This window comes from Hydra vulgaris, chromosome 03, assembly GCF_038396675.1.
Source record: "Hydra vulgaris chromosome 03, alternate assembly HydraT2T_AEP".
Taxonomy (NCBI): domain Eukaryota; kingdom Metazoa; phylum Cnidaria; class Hydrozoa; order Anthoathecata; family Hydridae; genus Hydra; species Hydra vulgaris.
Genome location: NC_088922.1, coordinates 30,108,725 through 30,129,732, shown reverse-complemented (window position 1 = coordinate 30,129,732; position 21,008 = coordinate 30,108,725). Strand labels below are relative to the sequence as shown.

At 28.6% G+C, this 21,008-nt stretch overlaps 1 protein-coding gene across 1 annotated transcript in view; it reads right to left on the bottom strand.

The window, feature by feature from the left end:
• Window positions 1-21,008, bottom strand: part of LOC100199722 (cathepsin O) — a 64,073-nt gene that overhangs the window by 18,488 nt on the left and 24,577 nt on the right. Inside the window, exons 8-9 of the mRNA XM_065792909.1 lie at window positions 11,440-11,484; window positions 10,713-10,807 (exon numbers count right to left, since the gene is read on the bottom strand). Of these exons, the coding sequence (XP_065648981.1) occupies window positions 10,713-10,807; window positions 11,440-11,484 (140 nt within the window). The remainder of the gene's footprint in view (window positions 1-10,712; window positions 10,808-11,439; window positions 11,485-21,008) is intronic.

The following is a 21,008-nucleotide window of genomic DNA, read 5'->3' as shown; positions in this document are numbered from 1 at the left end:
AGTGTCAATTTTTTTTTAGCTGGTGGCTAACTTACTTTTTATTTTTTTCATGCACATAAAAAATAATTACATGTATCCAGATTTAAGGGTTTCTTTTTTTTTTAAATCAATAAAAATGATAATTTAATAACTTTTATTTTATTAAAATAATCAGCATAAAATAATGTTTTTACTTTTTCCTTTTTTTGTTAATTTAGTATGCAATATTTTATATAATTTTCATTTAATATTGTTCAATTTGTCTTGTTTAGATGTTCATTAATTAAAAAAAAAATTAATAATTTTGCTAAAATAAGTAAGTTATGAAGCTTGTTACATCCGGATTTAGACAGTTTTACAGTATACAATTTTTTCTAAATTTAAACTTTTTTAAAAAATAGAGGAAGGAGGGGGGGGGGGGTATCCAAACGCGTTCATACTTTTGAGGGGAAGGGAGGACTTAAAAGTATGCATGGCAACAGGGGGAGGAAGGGATTTCAAATATCTCAACTTTTGGCATACGTACTTAATGGACAACCTCTAATAATTTCTTTCAACTTGTTCAGTTGTATGTATTTCATGCCAACAAAATAGACAAGTTGGTTCTGGTTGTTCCAGAAGCAGATGTAAGCTAAATTTGGTGAAATGAATGCTGACACGGATTCAATTTGAACGCAGACTTTCCGGTCATAGTGTATTGACAAACAACACAACGATCTTTCAATTCCATTATTACTGCTTGTGCATACAAATGCCTAATTTAATATTACTAACTTAATGAAATTCATGTTTCAGAAAACCTGTTATAATGATCTATAAGTTTAAATTGTGAATTTGGGTCATTTCATGCCAAGTGGTGCAAATTTTAATGAGGTCCCTCATGGACCATCTCAGATTTTATTGAAATTTTTTGATTTTGTACATATATATGTTAAAAGCATGTTTTGAAAATTTTAGATCAATATCTAATATGGTTCTTGAGAAAACGCTGTTTAAGTAGTGGGCTATTTTGCATAAAACTTCACTCTACAAGAAAAAAGGGTTTTTTCATCATTTTTAACAGCCAATAACTTTTGAACAAGTTAGTTTTATACTTCAATTATTATAAGATAGCAAGTGTGCTGTGGATACTTTGAAAAAAGAAAAAAATATTATTTCTGGCATCTTAACTTTTTCCATAATGGCGGGCTAAAGTTGATATTTTTTGTTTTAAGAATAAGTTTTTTTGTGATTTTAAAGACCTTAATCTTAAAAACTAGTTACAAAGTTAATACAAATCAAATTGCCTGCTGATCTACATGTGGTGGATAAACATTTTTAAAAAAATCAGTTGATTAAAGAGCTGCATTCAAAAGTTATAGGTCTCCAAAATGAGTCAGATCGAGATTTTCGTAAAATTGATCTGTGATGCAAAGCATCTGTTACCTAAGATGGCACTTTTTTTTTTTTTATAAAATTTTTTATACGCATCAATTAAAGACTGTTAATTAATAAAAACCAAAAAAATTAATGGGCGCTTATTTATAACCCCCAAAAGGTAGTCTCTAAAAGTCAGGTAAATTTTCCATAAAAAATTATTTCTTTTTAAAAGTTTAGTTATTGTTTCATATAATTCTATATTACTAGTATGTCAATCTAAAAAGTACTAATAAAACCAAATAAATTGTTGTATTTTAGAACTAATTAATAATAAGTAATATGCCTGAGCTTTCTACTTGCTGTATTGGTAAAGCATTAAATGAACAGTGCTATCTATCTAATAAAAGTAAACGCTACCAAGAACTGTCTAAACTAAACCAAGAGCTTATTTCTTTGAGAAGCAAAATAAATCCCATAGATTTTTTTTGTAGCTATGACGAGAAAGTTTACTTGTCGAGGTATGAGAATGAACATCGCAGGTATTGTTGTAATCCGTTGAACAAGCACGCAAAAAATGTGAAAAGTAAGTTTCAATATTTAATATCTTAATTTAATAAAAATACCTTAATAACACTAAATAAATAAAAAAAAAATAATTTAATAATTATTTCCGTTATTTTTTAGATTCTCTTAGAGTTATCAGTCTTTCATATGCCAAAGATTTTGGTTTAATACCTGGTCAAAAAATTTGCACTAGTTGCAGAAAAGTTCTGAATTGCAAACATAATACAAAAGAAAATGAACTCCAAGAAAAAGAAATTTATGTTGACAACCATACATTAAAAGAAGATCTTAATTCAAGTATTGCAAGTTTTGGATGCTCACCTCTAAAACTTGTTTCAAAAAAAGATAGAGTTGCATATGGAAAGCGTAAAATTGATAGCGTAAGAGCTCATACACAAAAGGCTGTTGCCAATGTGCTAGGTTTAGAAATAGCTGCACTTTGTGGAATTGAATCACCCTCAAAAAAATGTTTGAAAAAAACAAACACAGATTTAGACAATATTATGACTCAAATTAAGTCAAAATTTGAAAAAACATTGTCAAATTTTGAAAAAATCACACTTCTTACACTCACTCCAGACAGTTGGTCAATAGAGAAAACTCAGAAGTTTTTTTTTACTTCAAAAAGATCTGTAGTACAAGCCAGAAAATTAAGTAAAAAAAGTGGAATACTATCAAAACCTTCTCCAAAATCGGGTAGAAAACTAAGCGAAGATGTAATTACAGAGGTTGTTCATTTCTACGAATGCGATGAATATTCAAGGGTTTGTCCAGGAAAAAAAGAGTTTGTTTCAGTTAAAGTAGATAGTAAAAAGCAACATATCCAAAAGCGCCTTCTACTAGTCAATATGAAAGAGCTACATATTGAGTTTAAAAAGAAATATGATTATCTTAAAGTTGGATTTTCAAAATTTTGTGAGCTAAGGCCCAAGTGGTGCATTCCTGTGGGTGGTGCTTCTGGTCTGCATGCAGTTTGTGTTTGCCAGTACCATCAAAATGTAAAGCTCCTTGTACAGAAAATTCCTGGAATTTCTGATTACAAAATCTTATTAAAATTAATGGTTTGTAGCATTGAAAATAGAGATTGTATGCTGCATAGCTGCGATAAATGTCCTGCTAAAAAGGTTTTGTTAGACTACATTGACACTTTGTTTACAGAAAAAGAAATTAGTAAAGTTAACTTTTATCAATGGCAAAAATCAAATTACCAATGTACTTTAGTACCAGCAACTCTACCTTTAGATGAATTTATTGAAATGGTTTATGAACAGTTAGATAGTTTACGAGTGCATCATTTTATATCAAAAAGTCAAGCCACCTACTACCAACATTTGAAAACTAATTTAAAAGAAAATCAAGCTTTGGTTCTTCTTGACTTTGCAGAAAACTATAGTTTTCTAATACAGGATGCAGTGCAAGGTTTTCACTGGAATAACAGCCAAGCAACTGTGCACCCCTTTGTTTATAAAAGATGGAAAACTTGATAGTCAAAGTTATTGTGTTATATCAGATCATCTGAAACATGGAACAGATGCTGTTCATTGCTTTATTGGTAATGTTATTGATAAACTTAAACAATTACAAGCATTTGAACACATTATCTATTTTAGTGATGGAGCTGCATCACAATATAAAAATTACAAAAATCTTATCAACTTATGCTACCATAAACACGATTTTGACATGACTGCAGAGTGGCACTTTTTTGCAACATCGCATGGTAAAAGCCCTTGCGATGGTGTTGGTGGAACAGTGAAACGTCTTGTTGCACGAGCCAGTCTACAATCACTAAATGATCCTATTGACACACCAAGCAAAATGTACAGCTGGTGTGTTTAACACGTCAAAGGAATATCTTTTTTTTTTGTTGACAAAGTTTCAATAGAAACACATACTACAAACTTCAATTTGGAAGAGAGATATCGTTCTTGTTCGACAATACCTGGGACACGAAACCACCACAGTTTTATCCCAATGTCACTTACCTCAATAAAAATAAGAAGAGTCTCATTTGATATTATTTGCACTAATGTGGATTTTTCTACTTGCAGAATTTATATTAATAAAATTTCCAGTTACTCACCAGGAGAATATGTGGCCTGCGTTTACGATGCTCAATGGTATTTAGGAAATATTCTCAGTATTTCAGAAGAGCATCAAGATCTTAATATGAAATTCATGAAAAAGTCTTTATGTAACAAGTTTACGTGGCCATGCAGAGATGATCTTTGTTGGGTACCTCTAATGCATATTTTGTGCAAAGTGCAATCTCTTAAAGTCCAGTCAAACAGTGGAAGATTTTATAATATTGACTTAAAAGAAATCAATGAGATTATTTTATTATTTGAGAAATTTAACTTTTTGTAAATTTTATTATTTTTGTTTATTTTCTTAAAAACATTTTGTTTGTTTTTCATTAAAAAAATTATTGTATTATAAATAGGGGAGGGGACTTTATCTATTGGGATTTAAAAGTTCTTTATCTAAAGGGATTAAAAGGCTTAAAGCATTGATATTTTTTAATTGATATTTCATAATAAATAACATTATATAATTCAATGCATTTATTTATTATGTCAATTTCAGAATTTTATGGAAAATTTACCTGACTTTTAGAGACTACCTTTTGGGGGTTATAAATAAGCGCCCATTAATTTTTTTGGTTTTTATTAATTAACAGTCTTTAATTGATGCGTATAAAAAATTTTATAAAAAAAAAAAAAGTGCCATCTTAGGTAACAGATGCTTTGCATCACAGATCAATTTTACGAAAATCTCGATCTGACTCATTTTGGAGACCTATAACTTTTGAATGCAGCTCTTTAATCAACTGATTTTTTTAAAAATGTTTATCCACCACATGTAGATCAGCAGGCAATTTGATTTGTATTAACTTTGTAACTAGTTTTTAAGATTAAGGTCTTTAAAATCACAAAAAAACTTATTCTTAAAACAAAAAATATCAACTTTAGCCCGCCATTATGGAAAAAGTTAAGATGCCAGAAATAATATTTTTTTCTTTTTTCAAAGTATCCACAGCACACTTGCTATCTTATAATAATTGAAGTATAAAACTAACTTGTTCAAAAGTTATTGGCTGTTAAAAATGATGAAAAAACCCTTTTTTCTTGTAGAGTGAAGTTTTATGCAAAATAGCCCACTACTTAAATAGCGTTTTCTCAAGAACCATATTAGATATTGATCTAAAATTTTCAAAACATGCTTTTAACATATATATGTACAAAATCAAAAAGTTTCAATAAAATCTGAGATGGTCCATAAGGGACCTTTCACCACTTGGCATGGAATGACCCATTTGCAATTACAATTTATATATTCTCATTTACATATTACGATTTCTTAATTAAAATTTATGTATTCTTAATTACTTAATACGATTTCTTGCTTACATGTTGTGTTTCTAAATTACATATTGGGATTTCTTAATTAGAACTTTTATGTTCTCAATTACATCTTTAAAAGATGTATACTTTCAAAATTATTTAACAAATGCTTATCAGAGACAAGTTTTCCAGCCTGCTGGTAAGCAGCATCTGTTATCCCTATTTTCAAAAATTCTGGAGAGCAATCTGACTCATTTAACTACCATCTCATTAGTCTACTTACTATCATAAGCAAGGTTTTTGAGTTTTTAATTAACAAACACTTAAACTCTTATCTTGAATCTAATAACTTACTTTCTGATCATCAATATGTGTTTCGATCTTCTCATTCTACTGCTGATTTGTCATCGGTAATAACCAATAAGTTTTATTGTGCATTAGACAGATATGGAGAGGTAAAGGTTATCGTTCTCAACATTTCTAAAGCCTTTGATAAAATTTGGCATGCTGGTCTTCTCCATAAGCTTTCTTCTTATGGTGTATCAGGTAAGATCTTTAAGATTATAGAATCCTTCCTTACCAATCGTAGTATAAAAAATATCCTCGTTAAACAATACTCTTCTTCATATCATGTAACTTTAAGGGTTCTTCAAGGTACTATCCTTGGTCTTATACTCTTTTTAATTTACATTAACGATCTCCCTGAAATTCTCACACCTAAGGTGGCATTGTTTGCTGATGATACTACCATTTATTCTTGTCTTGATAAGAAGCCAACACTATCTGATTGCTTGGAGGGGGCATTTGAGCTTGAAAAGGATCTAACCTCTGCTGCAGCATGGGGCTCTCAGTAAATGGTGAACTTTAACTCAGATAAAACTCAATTTTTCTCAGCTAACCGCTATCAAAATAATCTAGATCTTTCTATATTTATGAACGGTAATGTACTGGATAAGCCATCTAACCTTCATCTTCTAGGATTAACTTTTACTTCTGATCTTTCTTGGAAACCATATATCACATCAATTACAAAATTAGCATCTGTTAAGGTTACATCTCTTTATCGTGCTTGCCACTTTCTTACTCCGAACTCTATCTTTATTTATTTCTATCTATATTTATCTTTACAAGTCTCAAATCCGTCCTTGTATGGAATACTGTTGCCTTATCTGGGGCAGATCTTCCAATGATGGCCCTTCTCTTATTACTTCTCTTTCTATTTTTTATAAATACTAAAATTCATTCTTGTGTTACTTGTCATTCAATTAAGTCACACACTTAAACTGTGACTGTTCCTAAAAGTTCCAAAAATTCTTATTCATCTAGTGTTTTTTTCCTCGAACAGCAGTTCTTTGGAATTTGCTCCTTTCATCTTGTTTTCCAGATTCATATAATTTGATAATAAAAAAAAAAAATAATAAAATAATAAAAAGACATTTCATAAGAGAGTTGTTTTTGTGAAAAAGATTTTTAAAAATTATTAAATATATCAGCTGCACAAGAAGGTTTAAAACCATGGAGTGAAATGATGATGCTGATGCTGATGATGCTGGACTTGAAACCAATGATGTTGGACTTGAAACTGACAAAAAGAATCGCTGTATCATAGGGGTTGTATTAAAAGGGTCGCGGCAATGTAAAGGCTGAGAACCGCTGCAATAAACAGTTTATTTACATCATATTTAATTACATTTAATATTTGATATGTATATATATTTTTAAATTAACATTTAAAAATATTATATTTATTATATTTAATTACACTTAATATTTGATATGTATAGGGTAATATGAGCATCTTAAGCGAAAATTGGAATATTTTCGAAAATAATTATGCTGAATCCAAAAATTTTTCAATTTTATTAACTCAAACCTTTAAACGATAAAAACTCAGAATTTTTGAATTTAAATTACAGAAAAATATCCAGTATTGTTAAAATATTAAAATTGTTTACTATGTTTTGTTTTTATTCAAAAAGCAATTAAAGACACTATTATTAATATAGGAATGTTAAAAGTACAGTTTTTATTTAAAAATTACAAAACATGCTATTTTAGGACTTTAAACTTAGTAATTTCAATGAAAAACATTATGTAATTTTAGCATGCTCATACTACACGAAAAATCTTTTAATAAAGGTGCCATTCTTGTGTACTTTTCTATGCATTGTTTTTCAAACAAAAATGGATTTGATTTTTAGCTAACATATTTTTCTTTATGAAAAAATTAATTTCATTATTTTAGCACCAAAATTTGGCGCCACAGATTTATTCATGCGTAATAATATTATTTTAAAAACGCGAAATATTTAACTGCGTTTTAATTAGATAATAGCCGCTAGTTACTGCATATAAATTTACGCTAATTACTTGATTCCTGTTATCCTGTTAATTATTATTCCTGTTGATTACGCTAATTATATTGATTCCTGTTATCATCACATGAAGTCGATTCAAAAAATACAAAACAACTTTAACTTCACTGCTTACATCTAAGAAATCTTTAAATATGCTCATATTACCAAGGTGCTCAAGTTACTCCATTTTATTGTAGGCTTTTTGGCCTACAACAAAAAGGAGAAGGCGAGCTCGACTAAAATGAAAAAGTTTTAATAAAAAAATTTAGCCAATTTTTTTACATGATTGTCTTTAATATGAACACAACTTTTCTCGGAGGTTTGAGATCTCTTTGAATTTTGAAAAATTTTATTTCAGTTTTTCTGTTTCAGTTTCAGTTTAACTAGCAGTTGCTTAAAACTCAACAACTTACGTTGTTATGGTTTCTAATTAAAAGAAATAGATTGTGTGCAACTTTTAGCTTTTTAAAAACTGTAAACTCTATTTTGATCATATTATCATATATCAAACCACTTCGAGCCTTGTATATATATATATATATATATATATATATATATATATATATATATATATATATATATATATATATATATATATATATATATATATATATATATGTATATGTGTATATATATGTATATATATATATATACATATATATATATATATATATATATATATATATATATATATATATATAACTATAATATAAAATAAAAATATATATTTAGTATATATATCTGTTTATTCAGCCCCGCTCACAAAACCGTCCCTGGACCCAGTCAAATATCAACCCATGTTGCTTATTATCTGTAAGAGCAATTTCCAGAAAGTCTAGTTAGTAACTATGCTAGACCACATCTAATCTGTTCTTGAAGTTATTACTTGATATTTCAAGTTTGGGCTCATGCTGACTATGTGATGCTTGCCTACAAATCAAAGCCAGAAGAAAAGATGAGCATTGATGAGCAAATGATTCCATATAAAGGGAAGAACAGTTTATGACGATATTTTCCTAAAAAACCAAAGAAATGGGGTTTTAAGGCTATTGCACAATGCAAAGTTAGCCGATTGACTTACGATTTTCTGTTGTACGATATTAGTTGTCCTTCAGTGTCAGAAAATTGTGGATATCAACTTGGTGACTTTGTCATAAAACTCTGTGAAACTCTTCGAGTAGACAAAAATTTCAAAGTCTACTTTGACAACTGGTTCACCTTCCTTGAATTACACACACAGCTGCAATAATCAGACATCTGGTCTGCTGGAACTATCCCATTAAATGGGACTAGAGGATGTCACTTCAAATCAGGGAAACAGTTCAAAAAAGAAGGACGCGAATCATCTGACTACCAAGTTGATGCCAACAATGGATTATGTTGTTTGCTAAATGGATAGTTTGGCTGTACAGTTGTCACCAACTCATGTTGGAATAGAGACAATGTCAAAAATGAATTGATGGGACAGAAAGAAAATGAAGTATGTTGAAATAGATTGTCCTGTTATTGTGAAAGAATATAATGAACATATGGGTGGGGTTGATCTTTTTGACATGTTGATGTCACTTTGTAAAACTTTACTTGATGTAAAGTTGTAAGTGGTATCGTCGCATTTTTTCTGGGTCCTTAATGTAGCTATCATAAATGGATGGATCTTGTATCATCTTCACCCAGAATGAAACTCCACGTAAGAACCAACTTGATTTTCTAAAGTTGAGCGTCAGTATCAGTGAAAGTCTTATATTCGAAGAAAAGCTACTGCCACTCCATGCTCGTAAGGGTCCAGATCTTTAAGATTTCCTCAACATGCCGGAAATGATGAAGAAGATAAAGACGAATATCAGAGTAAAGAATAGCATGCGTACACAAAGAAAAAAAGAAAACTAATTTTTTTCAACTTGTCAGGGCGGTATGACAACATTTGCTACTTTCCATGTTGCATTTCGCTATTTGGCTCTGTGCATGCAAAGCCGAAACAGCGATGTAAAGTGTGCAACACATACGTGAGACTGAAATGCATAAAGTGCAGTTCCCATTTATGTGTAACTAAGGACAAAAACTGTTTCATGATCTTTTATACAAAGTAGTGCATGTATAAAAAAAATACTAGGTCATGATTTTGTTATAAAAAGAAGTTTTTTCTGAATAAAGGACAGAAAATATTTAAAATATTTTTTTGAAAAAAAAAAGCATTAGTTGTTTAATAATACTTGCTTTGTTATTTGCTTTTGAATTAACATATAATGTCGAGAAAATAATGTGAAGTTAAAAGACACATTTGCCATTATTTTTTGTTTCAGACCCATTGACTCCAAATGGAGTCATGGAAAAAAACCAACTAAGAATTGTGAAATTTTTTTTCTTCATGAAATGTATTTTTGAATAAATTTCATCAAAAAATTTTTATTTCACTTTTTATAATTCGAGATTTACAGGGTTAAGGTTCAATTTTTAAATAAAAAAGTTTTTTACAAATATACCATTCCATGGAGCTACTAAAGTCGAGGAGATCACTCTTTTTTTTTTTTTAAACTGCTGTTATAACCCTATAACTCTATTACTACCACTTACCCACAATAAAGATTGCAAACAACACTACATCACTACCATATACTGCAATAAAGATTGCAAATTACACTACATCACTACCATATACTGCAATAAAGATTGCAAATAACACTACATCACTACCAAATACTGCAATAAAGATTGCAAATAACACTACATCACTACTGCAAATTGCAAATAACACTACATCGCAACAAATAAAACTGAAAATTCTAAAATATTATATACTTTTAATTTACTTCAAAGATTATAGATCTTATATATATTTTCCAAAATTTTATGTTCAATCTATAAATCAAATTTAACTTAAAAATTAAACATTACACAATTAAACAGTTTATAGTAGCTTTTTTTAAACTTGAAGAAAAAACTATTTTTTTTTTTTCCTTTTTTTATTTATCGTTTGGCTTTTGATGATAGAAAACCCATATTAAATAATTCAAATGTTTTTATGCAATTTTTACATCTAAATTATATTTCAATACATTTCTTTAAGCTAATCATTAATTCTTGTTTAATCTAAAACAGAACAAATTCTAACCTATATAATCTTGCCATGATACAGCATCAACATTAACTGATAAAGGACCTTTCTGTGATAATACACGAATCATATTTTCTTCATTACCAACAAAACTAAAAAGAAAAGTTCACTCAATTGTTATAATAGCTTCAAGTTTCAGCAGAAATAAATTAAAATAAATCAGTAATAATGGAATTTAATACCACAAACAACAAAAAAAGTAGCTCAAATAAATAATGAAATCATATATTTTATTGTTCATTTGTTTTTATAATTTTTTAAAAGAAACTTATTTTCATGACTGCATTTAGAAATTAATTCAGATTTTTTATTCAGTAAATTTACTTGATCTAAATGAGTAATAATTTCAAATTTTTCTTGTAAACATATTATACATATTTTGGAAATGTTATTATTATAGGCAGGCGCAGTTTTTAGAATATACCAGTTTAATTTAAAATAATATTTTTTTCTATAAGTGGCAAAAAAAACAGATTCATTCAAATGAAAGCTGCTTTAATAGTTTTAATTTTTGCTAATTTTTAAATTTTGTGAAACATATATTTTATACTAATGTGAAACATATATTTTATACTAATGTGAGCCATGTTATGGCTAATCTTGTAAACAATTAAAATATATATTTGTTCAGAAAAATTAACAGAAAATTTTAATATAAAACTTAAGTTTAAAAATTAAAATAAATAAAAATCCAGAAAAAAAAACTTTGAAGAAAAACAAAAACCTTTGACAGCCACAGACAGCATATATTCTAGCATCTGAAGTTGTGCTAAAAATTTAAATAAAAATGTTTTTCAAAATTTGATAAAAAGCAAAAAGAAAGGAAGTTCTATGACATAAAAAAGAACATAACAACAACAGGAAAAAAAATACACCGATAAAGTGAATTTAAATTCACTTTAATTGAAGATTAAAAAAATCAAAAAACAAAGTTTATCTTAAAGCATAGTTAAGTAAAACCCTTATGCGCTAATATATATCGATCTGATTCGTTTAAACTACCGTTCCATAAGTCTTCTTCCTATCATAAGCAAGGTTTTTGAATCTTTAATTAACAAACACTTAATTTCTCATCTTGAATCTAATAACTTACTTTCTGACCATCAATATGGATTTCGATCTTCTCGTTCTACAGCTGATTTGCTAACAGTAATAACTGACAGGTTTTATCGTGCATTAGATGAAGGTGGAGAGGTTAAGGCCATCGCTCTTGACATTTCAAAAGCGTTTGATAAAGTTTGGCATGCTGGTCTTCTCCATAAGCTTTCTTCTTATGGTGTATCCGGCAACATCTTTAAGATCATTGAATCCTTCCTTTCCAATCGTAGCATAAAAGTTGTCCTCGATGGACAACACTCTTCTTCTTATTCTGTAACTTCAGGGGTTCCTCAAGGTTCTATCCTTGGCCCTATACTCTTTTTAATTTACATTAACGATCTTCCAGATATTCTCACATCTAAGGTGGCATTGTTTGCTGATGATACTACCATTTATTCTTGTCGTGATAAGAAACCAACACCCTCTGATTGCCTGGAGGGGGCATTTGAGCTTGAAAAGGATCTCACTTCTGCTACAGCATGGGGCTCACAGTGGCTGGTGAACTTTAATTCAGATAAAACTCAATTTTTTTCAGCCAATCGTTATCGCAATAATTTAGATCTTCCTATATTTATGAACGGTGATGTACTCGATGAGTCACCTACTCTTCATCTTCTAGGATTAACTCTTACTTCCAATCTTTCTTGGAAACCATATATCAAATCGGTTGCAAAATTAGCATCTGCTAAGGTTGCATCTCTTTATCGAGCTCGCCACTTTCTTACTCTGGATTCTATTCTCTACCTCTATAAATCTCAAATCCAGCCTTGTATGGAATACTGTTGCCATATCTGGGGCGGATCTTCTAATGATGCCCTTTCTCTTTTAGACAAGGTGCAAAAACGCATTGTAAACATAGTTGGACCTGCTCTTGCAGCCAACCTTCAACCATTATCACATCGTCGTAATGTTGCTTCTCTTTCTCTTTTCTACAAATACTATAATGGGCACTGCTCGAAAGAGCTAGCGTCTCTTGTGCCATCTACTAAAATTCATTTTCGTGTTACTCGTCATTCAATTAAGTCATCCTTTTTCTGTGAATGTTCCTAAGTGCTCCAAAAACGCTTATTTGTCTAGTTTTTTTCCTCGAACATCAGTTCTTTGGAATTCGTTTCCTTTATCTTGCTTTCCTGATTCATATAATTTGCAATCTTTTAAATCATCTGTCAATCGTTATCTTGCTCTACAATCTTCATCTTTTCTCTTACAGTAACTTCCAACTTTAATTAGTGGCTGCTTGCAGCCTTGTTGGAAGCGAAGATGTTTAAAAAAAAAATATATATATATATAAAAACTTTCAAGTGCTAATATATATAAAAACTTCATTAATTTTATAACAAAAATACAAAAAATCCTTTATATGTTTATTTTCATTATTTAGCAACAAAAAAAAAAAAAAAATTTTTAAATTTAAATATTAAATTAAATTTAGTTTTGTAAGGCTGTCGACAAGCACCATCCGTTGGTTACTGCTTGGGTAGGATTACTAAATAACGGGTAACCGTCATTTGATAAGTTTAAAATTCATTTTTTTCATTTTTAAAGTTTAAAATCATTAATCGTAATATAAAAATTTAACATTATTAATTTGGTATGTGATAGAAGTCTTGAAGATTTAGTTGTTATAAATTATTTAAATTTTTTACCACTATCAGAATTTCTGAAAACACTCAATATAACATTCAGAAAACTTCTGTCTCAGATGCTTATTACTCCTCCTAACTATTATTATTGTGGCTGGATATGTGGTTTAATGTGGATAGCTCATTTAGTTAGAGCATTAAACAAAATGTTAAAAGCAAGACTGTTGTGCAATACAAGCTCAAATCTAGTCACCATCAACTAAATACTTGAATAGTATTTTAGTACGCAATAATGTTGATCAATAAAAGACACTACGCTATGCTTTATGACAATTTGTGGCTGTTCCTATATTAAGCCATCGATATCTTCAGATATAAGAGCATTGTATAGCAAAACATACCATGAAATTCAAATAAATAAAATAAAAAATAATATTTTTCCAATGTACACAGGCTTGATTGTAAGTGAGTGCAATTGCACTCTATAACTAACCACGCATATAATTTAGTTGCGACAAGTTGGTAACATTTGAGAACATTTCAAAAATGCACACAAAAAGAGTTAATTGACTGACAGTAGACAATTACAAAAAAAAAAAAACTCAACAAAAAAAAGAGAGTAAACTGACTGATAATAGATAATTACAAAAAAAAACTCAACTAAAAAAAAAGAGTAAATTGACTGACGATAAATAATTACAAAAAAAGCTCAACTAAAAAAAAAATAGTAAATTCACTGATGATAGATAATTACAAAAAAAACTTAACTAAAAAAAACGAGTAAATTTACTGACCGTAAATAATTACAAGAAAAAAACTCGATTAAAAAAAGAAAAGAACTCTTAACAAAAAAAAAAACTTATCATAAAGAAAATAAATTACATTTACAATTAATAATTACTAACAGCAGTCTATAATGATAAGTATCCAGACTAAGTATACATTTTATAACTTTATATTTTACTAAGTCCATTGGTTTAGTATACTATAATAAGTATTATAAATTATGTAATTACATTCTAAGTGATTTAATTTTGTATGTTGCAAAATAATAGCAAGTTTTTATTGCATCAAATTAATTGATAGCAAACTTTTATGGTTAAACTAAAAAAGTAAAAATAAATTATGAAGCTGATGATCATTAGTAATTAGGCTTTTTAATTAATAACTTTTAAGTCACTTTTTATATCTGTGTATTTGTGTTCTATCTGGACCTATGCCACGGTGCTGGATCACTCCAAAGTCACTTTATATATCTGTGTGTTTGTGTTCTGTCTTGATCTCTGGCACGGTGCTGGTTCACCCATCAGTCAATATATTTGTGTATTTGGGTTCTTTATGGACCTCTGGCATGGTACTGGTTTATCTGCAAGTCAATTTATATATTTGTATCTTTTGTTTTGATTGAACCTCTGGCGCAGTGTTCATCCACTTATAATTCACTGTGTATATATTAGGGTGTTTCATACTTTATCGATTTTTGAAATTGAACTTGCATCTTGATTTATAAATTGACTAATATTTAGATATGATTAAGGCAAAAAAGAAATAATTCTGCAGAATCTTCAAAAATTGATGAAAAAGTAAGATTTTTGCTCCAAAAAAAAGGTGTTTATTACTTGGTGACATGAAAAATGTCACCAAGTAATAAACACCTTTTTTTTGTATAGGCAGAGCCAAAACTACAATATTGATATTGGAGGTTGAGGCCCCTCCCCCTCCCCACCCCTCGCATACACACAATATCCAAGTTTTAAGGTTATTATTTTCAAAATTTTTGAAATTATTAGCCTTAAAATAACATTTCATTAGCCTTAAAATAACATAACATAAAAAAATAAAATATTTTGGGGCAGGGCCTTGCCCCAATTTTTGATCTTTGGACATTGAACTATGACTATCAAATTAAGTATTAATTGAACTTGATAAAGAGATTAATAATAATTTTTCATTTATTTTTATTCTTTTTAAGATAAATAAATTTAGAGAACTTAATGCAATGTGGTTGGGAGTATTGTTGTTATTTTTTGCCTCAAGATTTGGATGTATAAGGAAGATCTTCAACTTTAAATGATTCACATAGTATTGTTGTATAATTTTTTTTTTTTTTTAAATAAAAAAAAACCAATTGAAATGCTTAAGAATTACTAAGTATTAAAAAATTATATTTACAATTCAATATTTTGTCATCAAACAAATGGTATTTTTTTAAAATTATTTTATTTAAATTGCAATTGCTTCATATGCTAATTGTTAATCTTCCTTAGTCTTTGCTTCACAACAATCTTCCTGACAATCGTCTTCATTGTGAAAATTGTTTACAAAGCCTGATACAACTTTAGATCTTTCAAAAACTTTGTTACCCTCTGCAAGTTTAGCGACAAAAAAAGTTTTAAACTGGTCAACGTACACCCAAATTGTTGCCAGGCTGTTTAACCAAAGTTTATCATTCAGTTTAGTCAGGTTTAATAAACTAAATATGAACCAAAAGTTTTTCATCACTAATTGTGTACTACTTAGTGGTTTTTCTAGCCTAAAATTAAGAGCTTTTAACAAATTTAATTTTTCTGAATGCCTGAACAGTTCAGGAACTGGTTTTAAGAAGAGCATTTTTGCAACAACTCTCTGCAAAAGAAATTTCTTGATCTAAAAGAGTAAGTGGAACCGAGGTTTCATCAAGGTACCATGAATGTGATTCCATTGAAACCATCGTGGCATCAATTCCATTTAATATTGTTTCAAAATGCTGAACATATTGTTTTACGTATTCTCTATATTTTGTCATTTGCCAACAGGCTTTTAGATATTGGAATGGCGCAGCATATGGTAAAGAAGTTTTAAAAAACCAGACGGAATAAAAGATTGAAATAAATTCGGCCATTGTCTGCACTTCTTTTTTTTATTATTATTTGTCAATTCATAAGAAAGCTACAAACTCAATATCTGAATCTTTAGATAATAGATAGCCTTGGACATAAATGTGCATGAGACACACACCCTGGAGTGTGAATTTAAAAAACTCTTTCAGGGCATAAATACATAAGAGTCAGTTTCATTAGCTTTTTGTAATCTCCTACGAAGAAAATTTTTTTTTATTAAGAACCTTCTCACAAAATGTTACAGTTTTGAGTTTGGCAATTTCTAAGAAAGTGTTAGCATTAGATTGACATGTTAAACTTTGAAGAACCAATGCTACTTTTAATGTTTATTTGGAACCGTTTGAACATTACATTTTCTGGAGATTTAGTTTTTACAGCGGTAAGTTTTTCATTGTTTTTGTTTGAGATGTAATTCATAAATATGTCTCCTGCAAGCCACCTATAGTAAAATAAAGCTTTGTTCTTGACTAAACCTGAAATTGGTAACAGAAAATCTTCCTGTATTTGTAGCAGTGGTATCAAAATACAAACAGCATTGTATTGAACTTGTCTAGTACCACAATCAATTGCTGAAATGCCAAGCAGCTTTATATTTACCAAGATTGCAAATCTATCTCTTTTTGATTTTTTACCTGCTTTTTTACCCTGGAAAGCTGATAATCTTGAAAAATTGCTCAACAGAATAAAGTATTGCCTTTCTAAAATGGAAAAATATCTTACACAACGCCTTTCTGAGTCAACTCAGCGCCGATTAGACTTTCACCTACTTGAGATAATTGTTTAATATAAAAATATGTTAACTGTTTCTTTTCTTTATTTTTCAAGTTATACCTTTGTCTTTGTTCCCCAAGGTCATAAGACAACACCACAATAAATGCGTTGCTTCACAAGTGCAGAAATTAAAATTCCTACCTTAGAGATTTGACAGTGAGTAATCCATTTTTATAAACTTTGTCTAAGCAAGGTTTTTTCACTGCAAATAGAATACAGTCGTCAGGGCAATGTATAAGATCAGAGCATTTTGTGATTTTACTGGGTTCAACAGTACAACCAATGAACTTTTTGACGGAGATAACTTATCTCTAGATCTTTTAAATTGAAAGTTAAAAATCAATTTTTTATTTGTTACAAAAATTATTTGAGTTAAACTTTCTATCAGGTTTTTTTCTTCAAATAAATATGCCCTAGCTTTAAGTCTTGTAACTTTAGCCATTTTGAATGATAATTAAACTATTCTAAATATTTTAGAAGACTACTTGTTATTAGTATTCCAAATGCAGTTTTAAGTTTTTTTTTTTTTCTTTGTTTTAGCATTGGAAAGTAGTTGTTAATTTTTTAACAGATTGTTGGAGTAGTTGTTATTTTTAGACTTTTAAAGTTTTCTGACCAAATTTCCGGATTTTAAATTTATTGCGGTCTAATGTTTATTAAGTAGGGGTCAATAAGGTTAGTGTCAAAATGTGGTTACCCTGTCGTCCAAAGAGTTTTTTTAAGACCTCATTTGACAATATAATATAAAACTATCCAAGTTACAGATTGTTTTGTGTATGTAAACAGCTTATTTGGAAAATATTTTTCCATATGCCACCGAATAATAAATGCATTTTTTTCAGAAAAAACCTTACTTTTTCACCAATTTCTGAAGATTGTAAAGATTAATTTCTTCATTTTTACAACATGTTCCTTTTCTTTAAATAATATTCAATCCAATATATACCATTTACAAGAATAAAAAAAATTATAGAATAAATTTCAAGGTTTCCGTCAAGCATATAAAACACCCAACAAATATGGACCAAAATTAGGTTGGCTGGGACTCTAAAATTAACAAAAAAGAAAATTTTTTTTTGCTTAACTACATCTAAATATATATAGTCATTTTATAAATTAATGTGCAAGTTTAATTGCAGAAATCGATAAAATATGAAACACCCTAGTATATATGTATGTTTGTGTCGTCCTGTATCTTTATTTGATTATTAGTTTTATTAACTTTAATAATATTAAAAAAATTTAATTAAAAACGCAATTGTTGTTGAAAGTATTATTTGTATAAAAGCAATCATTCAAATAGTTTTAAAAGATTTACATTTATCATAAAAAATACCTACATTTTTAAATATTAAAAAATCAATCTATAGCTGTATATTTAGATAGATCAACGCTTATCCATGAGTCACGATACGCTAAATGATAGCAATGTGATATTAGGAAACCATGGAAGCTGGTCAAAAAAATAAATAATCCTCATAGAAAAGTGAGCAAAAGATATTTATTTGAATAAGAGACGATTACTTCAGGTTGATGATGACCCAGATGACTATACGACAACAACATCATTAATTTCATATCAAGTTCTCAATGACAACAATGAAATAGACAGTGCTGATGAAGATATGATTGACGAATAAGCATTCAGTTTCAAAAATGAAAAAGAAGAAAGACCACTGACAACAGTTGAGGGGAAAATCTGTTATTTAACTTACAAGTAATAGTTTTGAAGAAGAATTTTAAATATTATTCTTGTTTTATAATCTATTAATTTTTTGACGATAAAAAAAAGCGTTATTTAAATAAGAAATTATAAAAAAATATAATAATAATTATTAATTAATTTATGAAAACAATTAACTATTAAAAAAATATCAAGAATTATAAAAACTGTTAATTGTAAATATTAAGTTAACAGCATTTTAAATACATATCAAAACAACAAAAGCAAACAATTTTAGCCACGATTTTATTTTTCAACACTATTATAAGAACTTATTAGGCACTTGCGTTTTTGTTTGGTTGCGTTTTTTTTTACCATTACTAGTTTAAAAAAATAGCGATCTGGCGCAAATAAAAAACAAGAAGTTGGGAAATATAAAAAACTACATTGTTGAAGTAATATAAATGCGCTGTTGTAGATACTACTTCAAACATTGACAAATGAAAGTCGTATAACAATAGAAATAGAATAGAATAGAAAGTTTTTTATAAACACAGTCTTCCGCAATTTTCAAATTTCAAGATCACTCTTACCGCCCTGACCCTGAGCACGCATAATTGCGCTCGATAACAACATATTATAATTTTATGAGCGTGATATAACACACTTGGCGATTTTCTTCATCACAAACCCTGCTATATCTTGTTGTGCTTTTGATTGCTCAAGTAGGAAAAAAAAAAGAGATTGTTTAAGTTTTTACCGAATTCCATTGGGAACAGCAGAAAAAGAAAAAAAAAAGGAATTTTTTCATTAACATTCTTAGATACTTAATTATGTAGGGGCAATATTTTTTTTTTCGGAAGCTAAAATTTATGTTTGCTAATGCTATGGGACTAACATGCTTTTTAGATCGATTCCATTCACATTGTAAACTTGTATAAGCAGTTTTATTGATTTCAAGTTTTATACAGGCTTCAACTTTAAAAAGTAGAACTGCAATATGACTGCAAGCTGATCCAAATCTAAAACATAAGCTATTAAAAACTTTTCATTATATTAATTATTTTCATTATATTAATTACTATTTCTAATTAATCATTATAAATTATTTTAATTAATATAATTCTAATATAATATAATCATAATATAATCCTTAATGATCTTAATAAAATTTTATGTTGTTAAAAAAACCAAACTTTATGAGTATGTTAACTTTAATTGTTAAAGTTAACATACCCATTTTATGTTACTAAAAAAATCAACCTTAATTGCTTAAGTAAACATACCCAGCAACACAACTGCTGTTTCCATTTAAAATATATCCTTTGGATTTATGAACATAAATCCAAACAACATAGATTGCTGTTTTTTTCTTTTGTCTTTGACTTGGTAAGACCTAAAATAACAACATTAATTTGGTTTAAAATTTATTGTAGTCATATATCTTAGTTATACTTTAGATTTCACTAAAATTTTTTACCTTTGTTTTTAAAGCACAAAACTCAGACTCTTTATTTAAATCAACATAAAAAACATCTTGCACATGTCCACAGACAAAATAGTTAAAAGCCTCAAGGGATTTATATGCTTTCATACTTTCTCGCTATATAAACTTTGTGATTCTACTAAATATGTGTATATATCACCATAACTGACTTCAGGAAACAGACTAACATTGTTTTTCCAAAATTTCTCTTCAATACCATAAGGATCTGGAAGTAAAACATTATTTTCTAATGTCAACTTCTTCAAATAAAACTCTTTGTCAGGATTAGCAAAAGAATTGAAGTAAGAAGAGAATTGAAGTAAGAAGAGAATTTAAGTAAGAAGACATGAAACTTTATTAAGTAGTCCTCTTGTTTATTTTATATTTTTGCCTACCAACTACAGCGCATGGGCTTAAATTGTAAACATTTGCAACTCGTCTATAAGTAAAAAAGAACAACTTTAAATAAATTACATAATTGAATAAAAAGTTTTTACTGTTTAAAAGAACAACTTTTTCATAAAGTATTGTTTTTTTAACTAGTTTTTGTTCAACCATTCAACAGGTACCCAGACAAGCATTTTCATGATTTTCGACAGCCTTACTGAGTAGTAGCACTATGATTTAAATAACTCATCTTAGATAAAATTATTTACAACTTTTATTGTTATTATTTTTTTTAATTTTATTATTAACTATTACAAAACATTTTGTTTATAAAAAAAACATGCAAACAAGTGTAAAAGTTTTATTTTTATTAAATAAATTTTCTTTTTATTTTTATTTTTATTATATTCGTGCGGAATTCGTGCA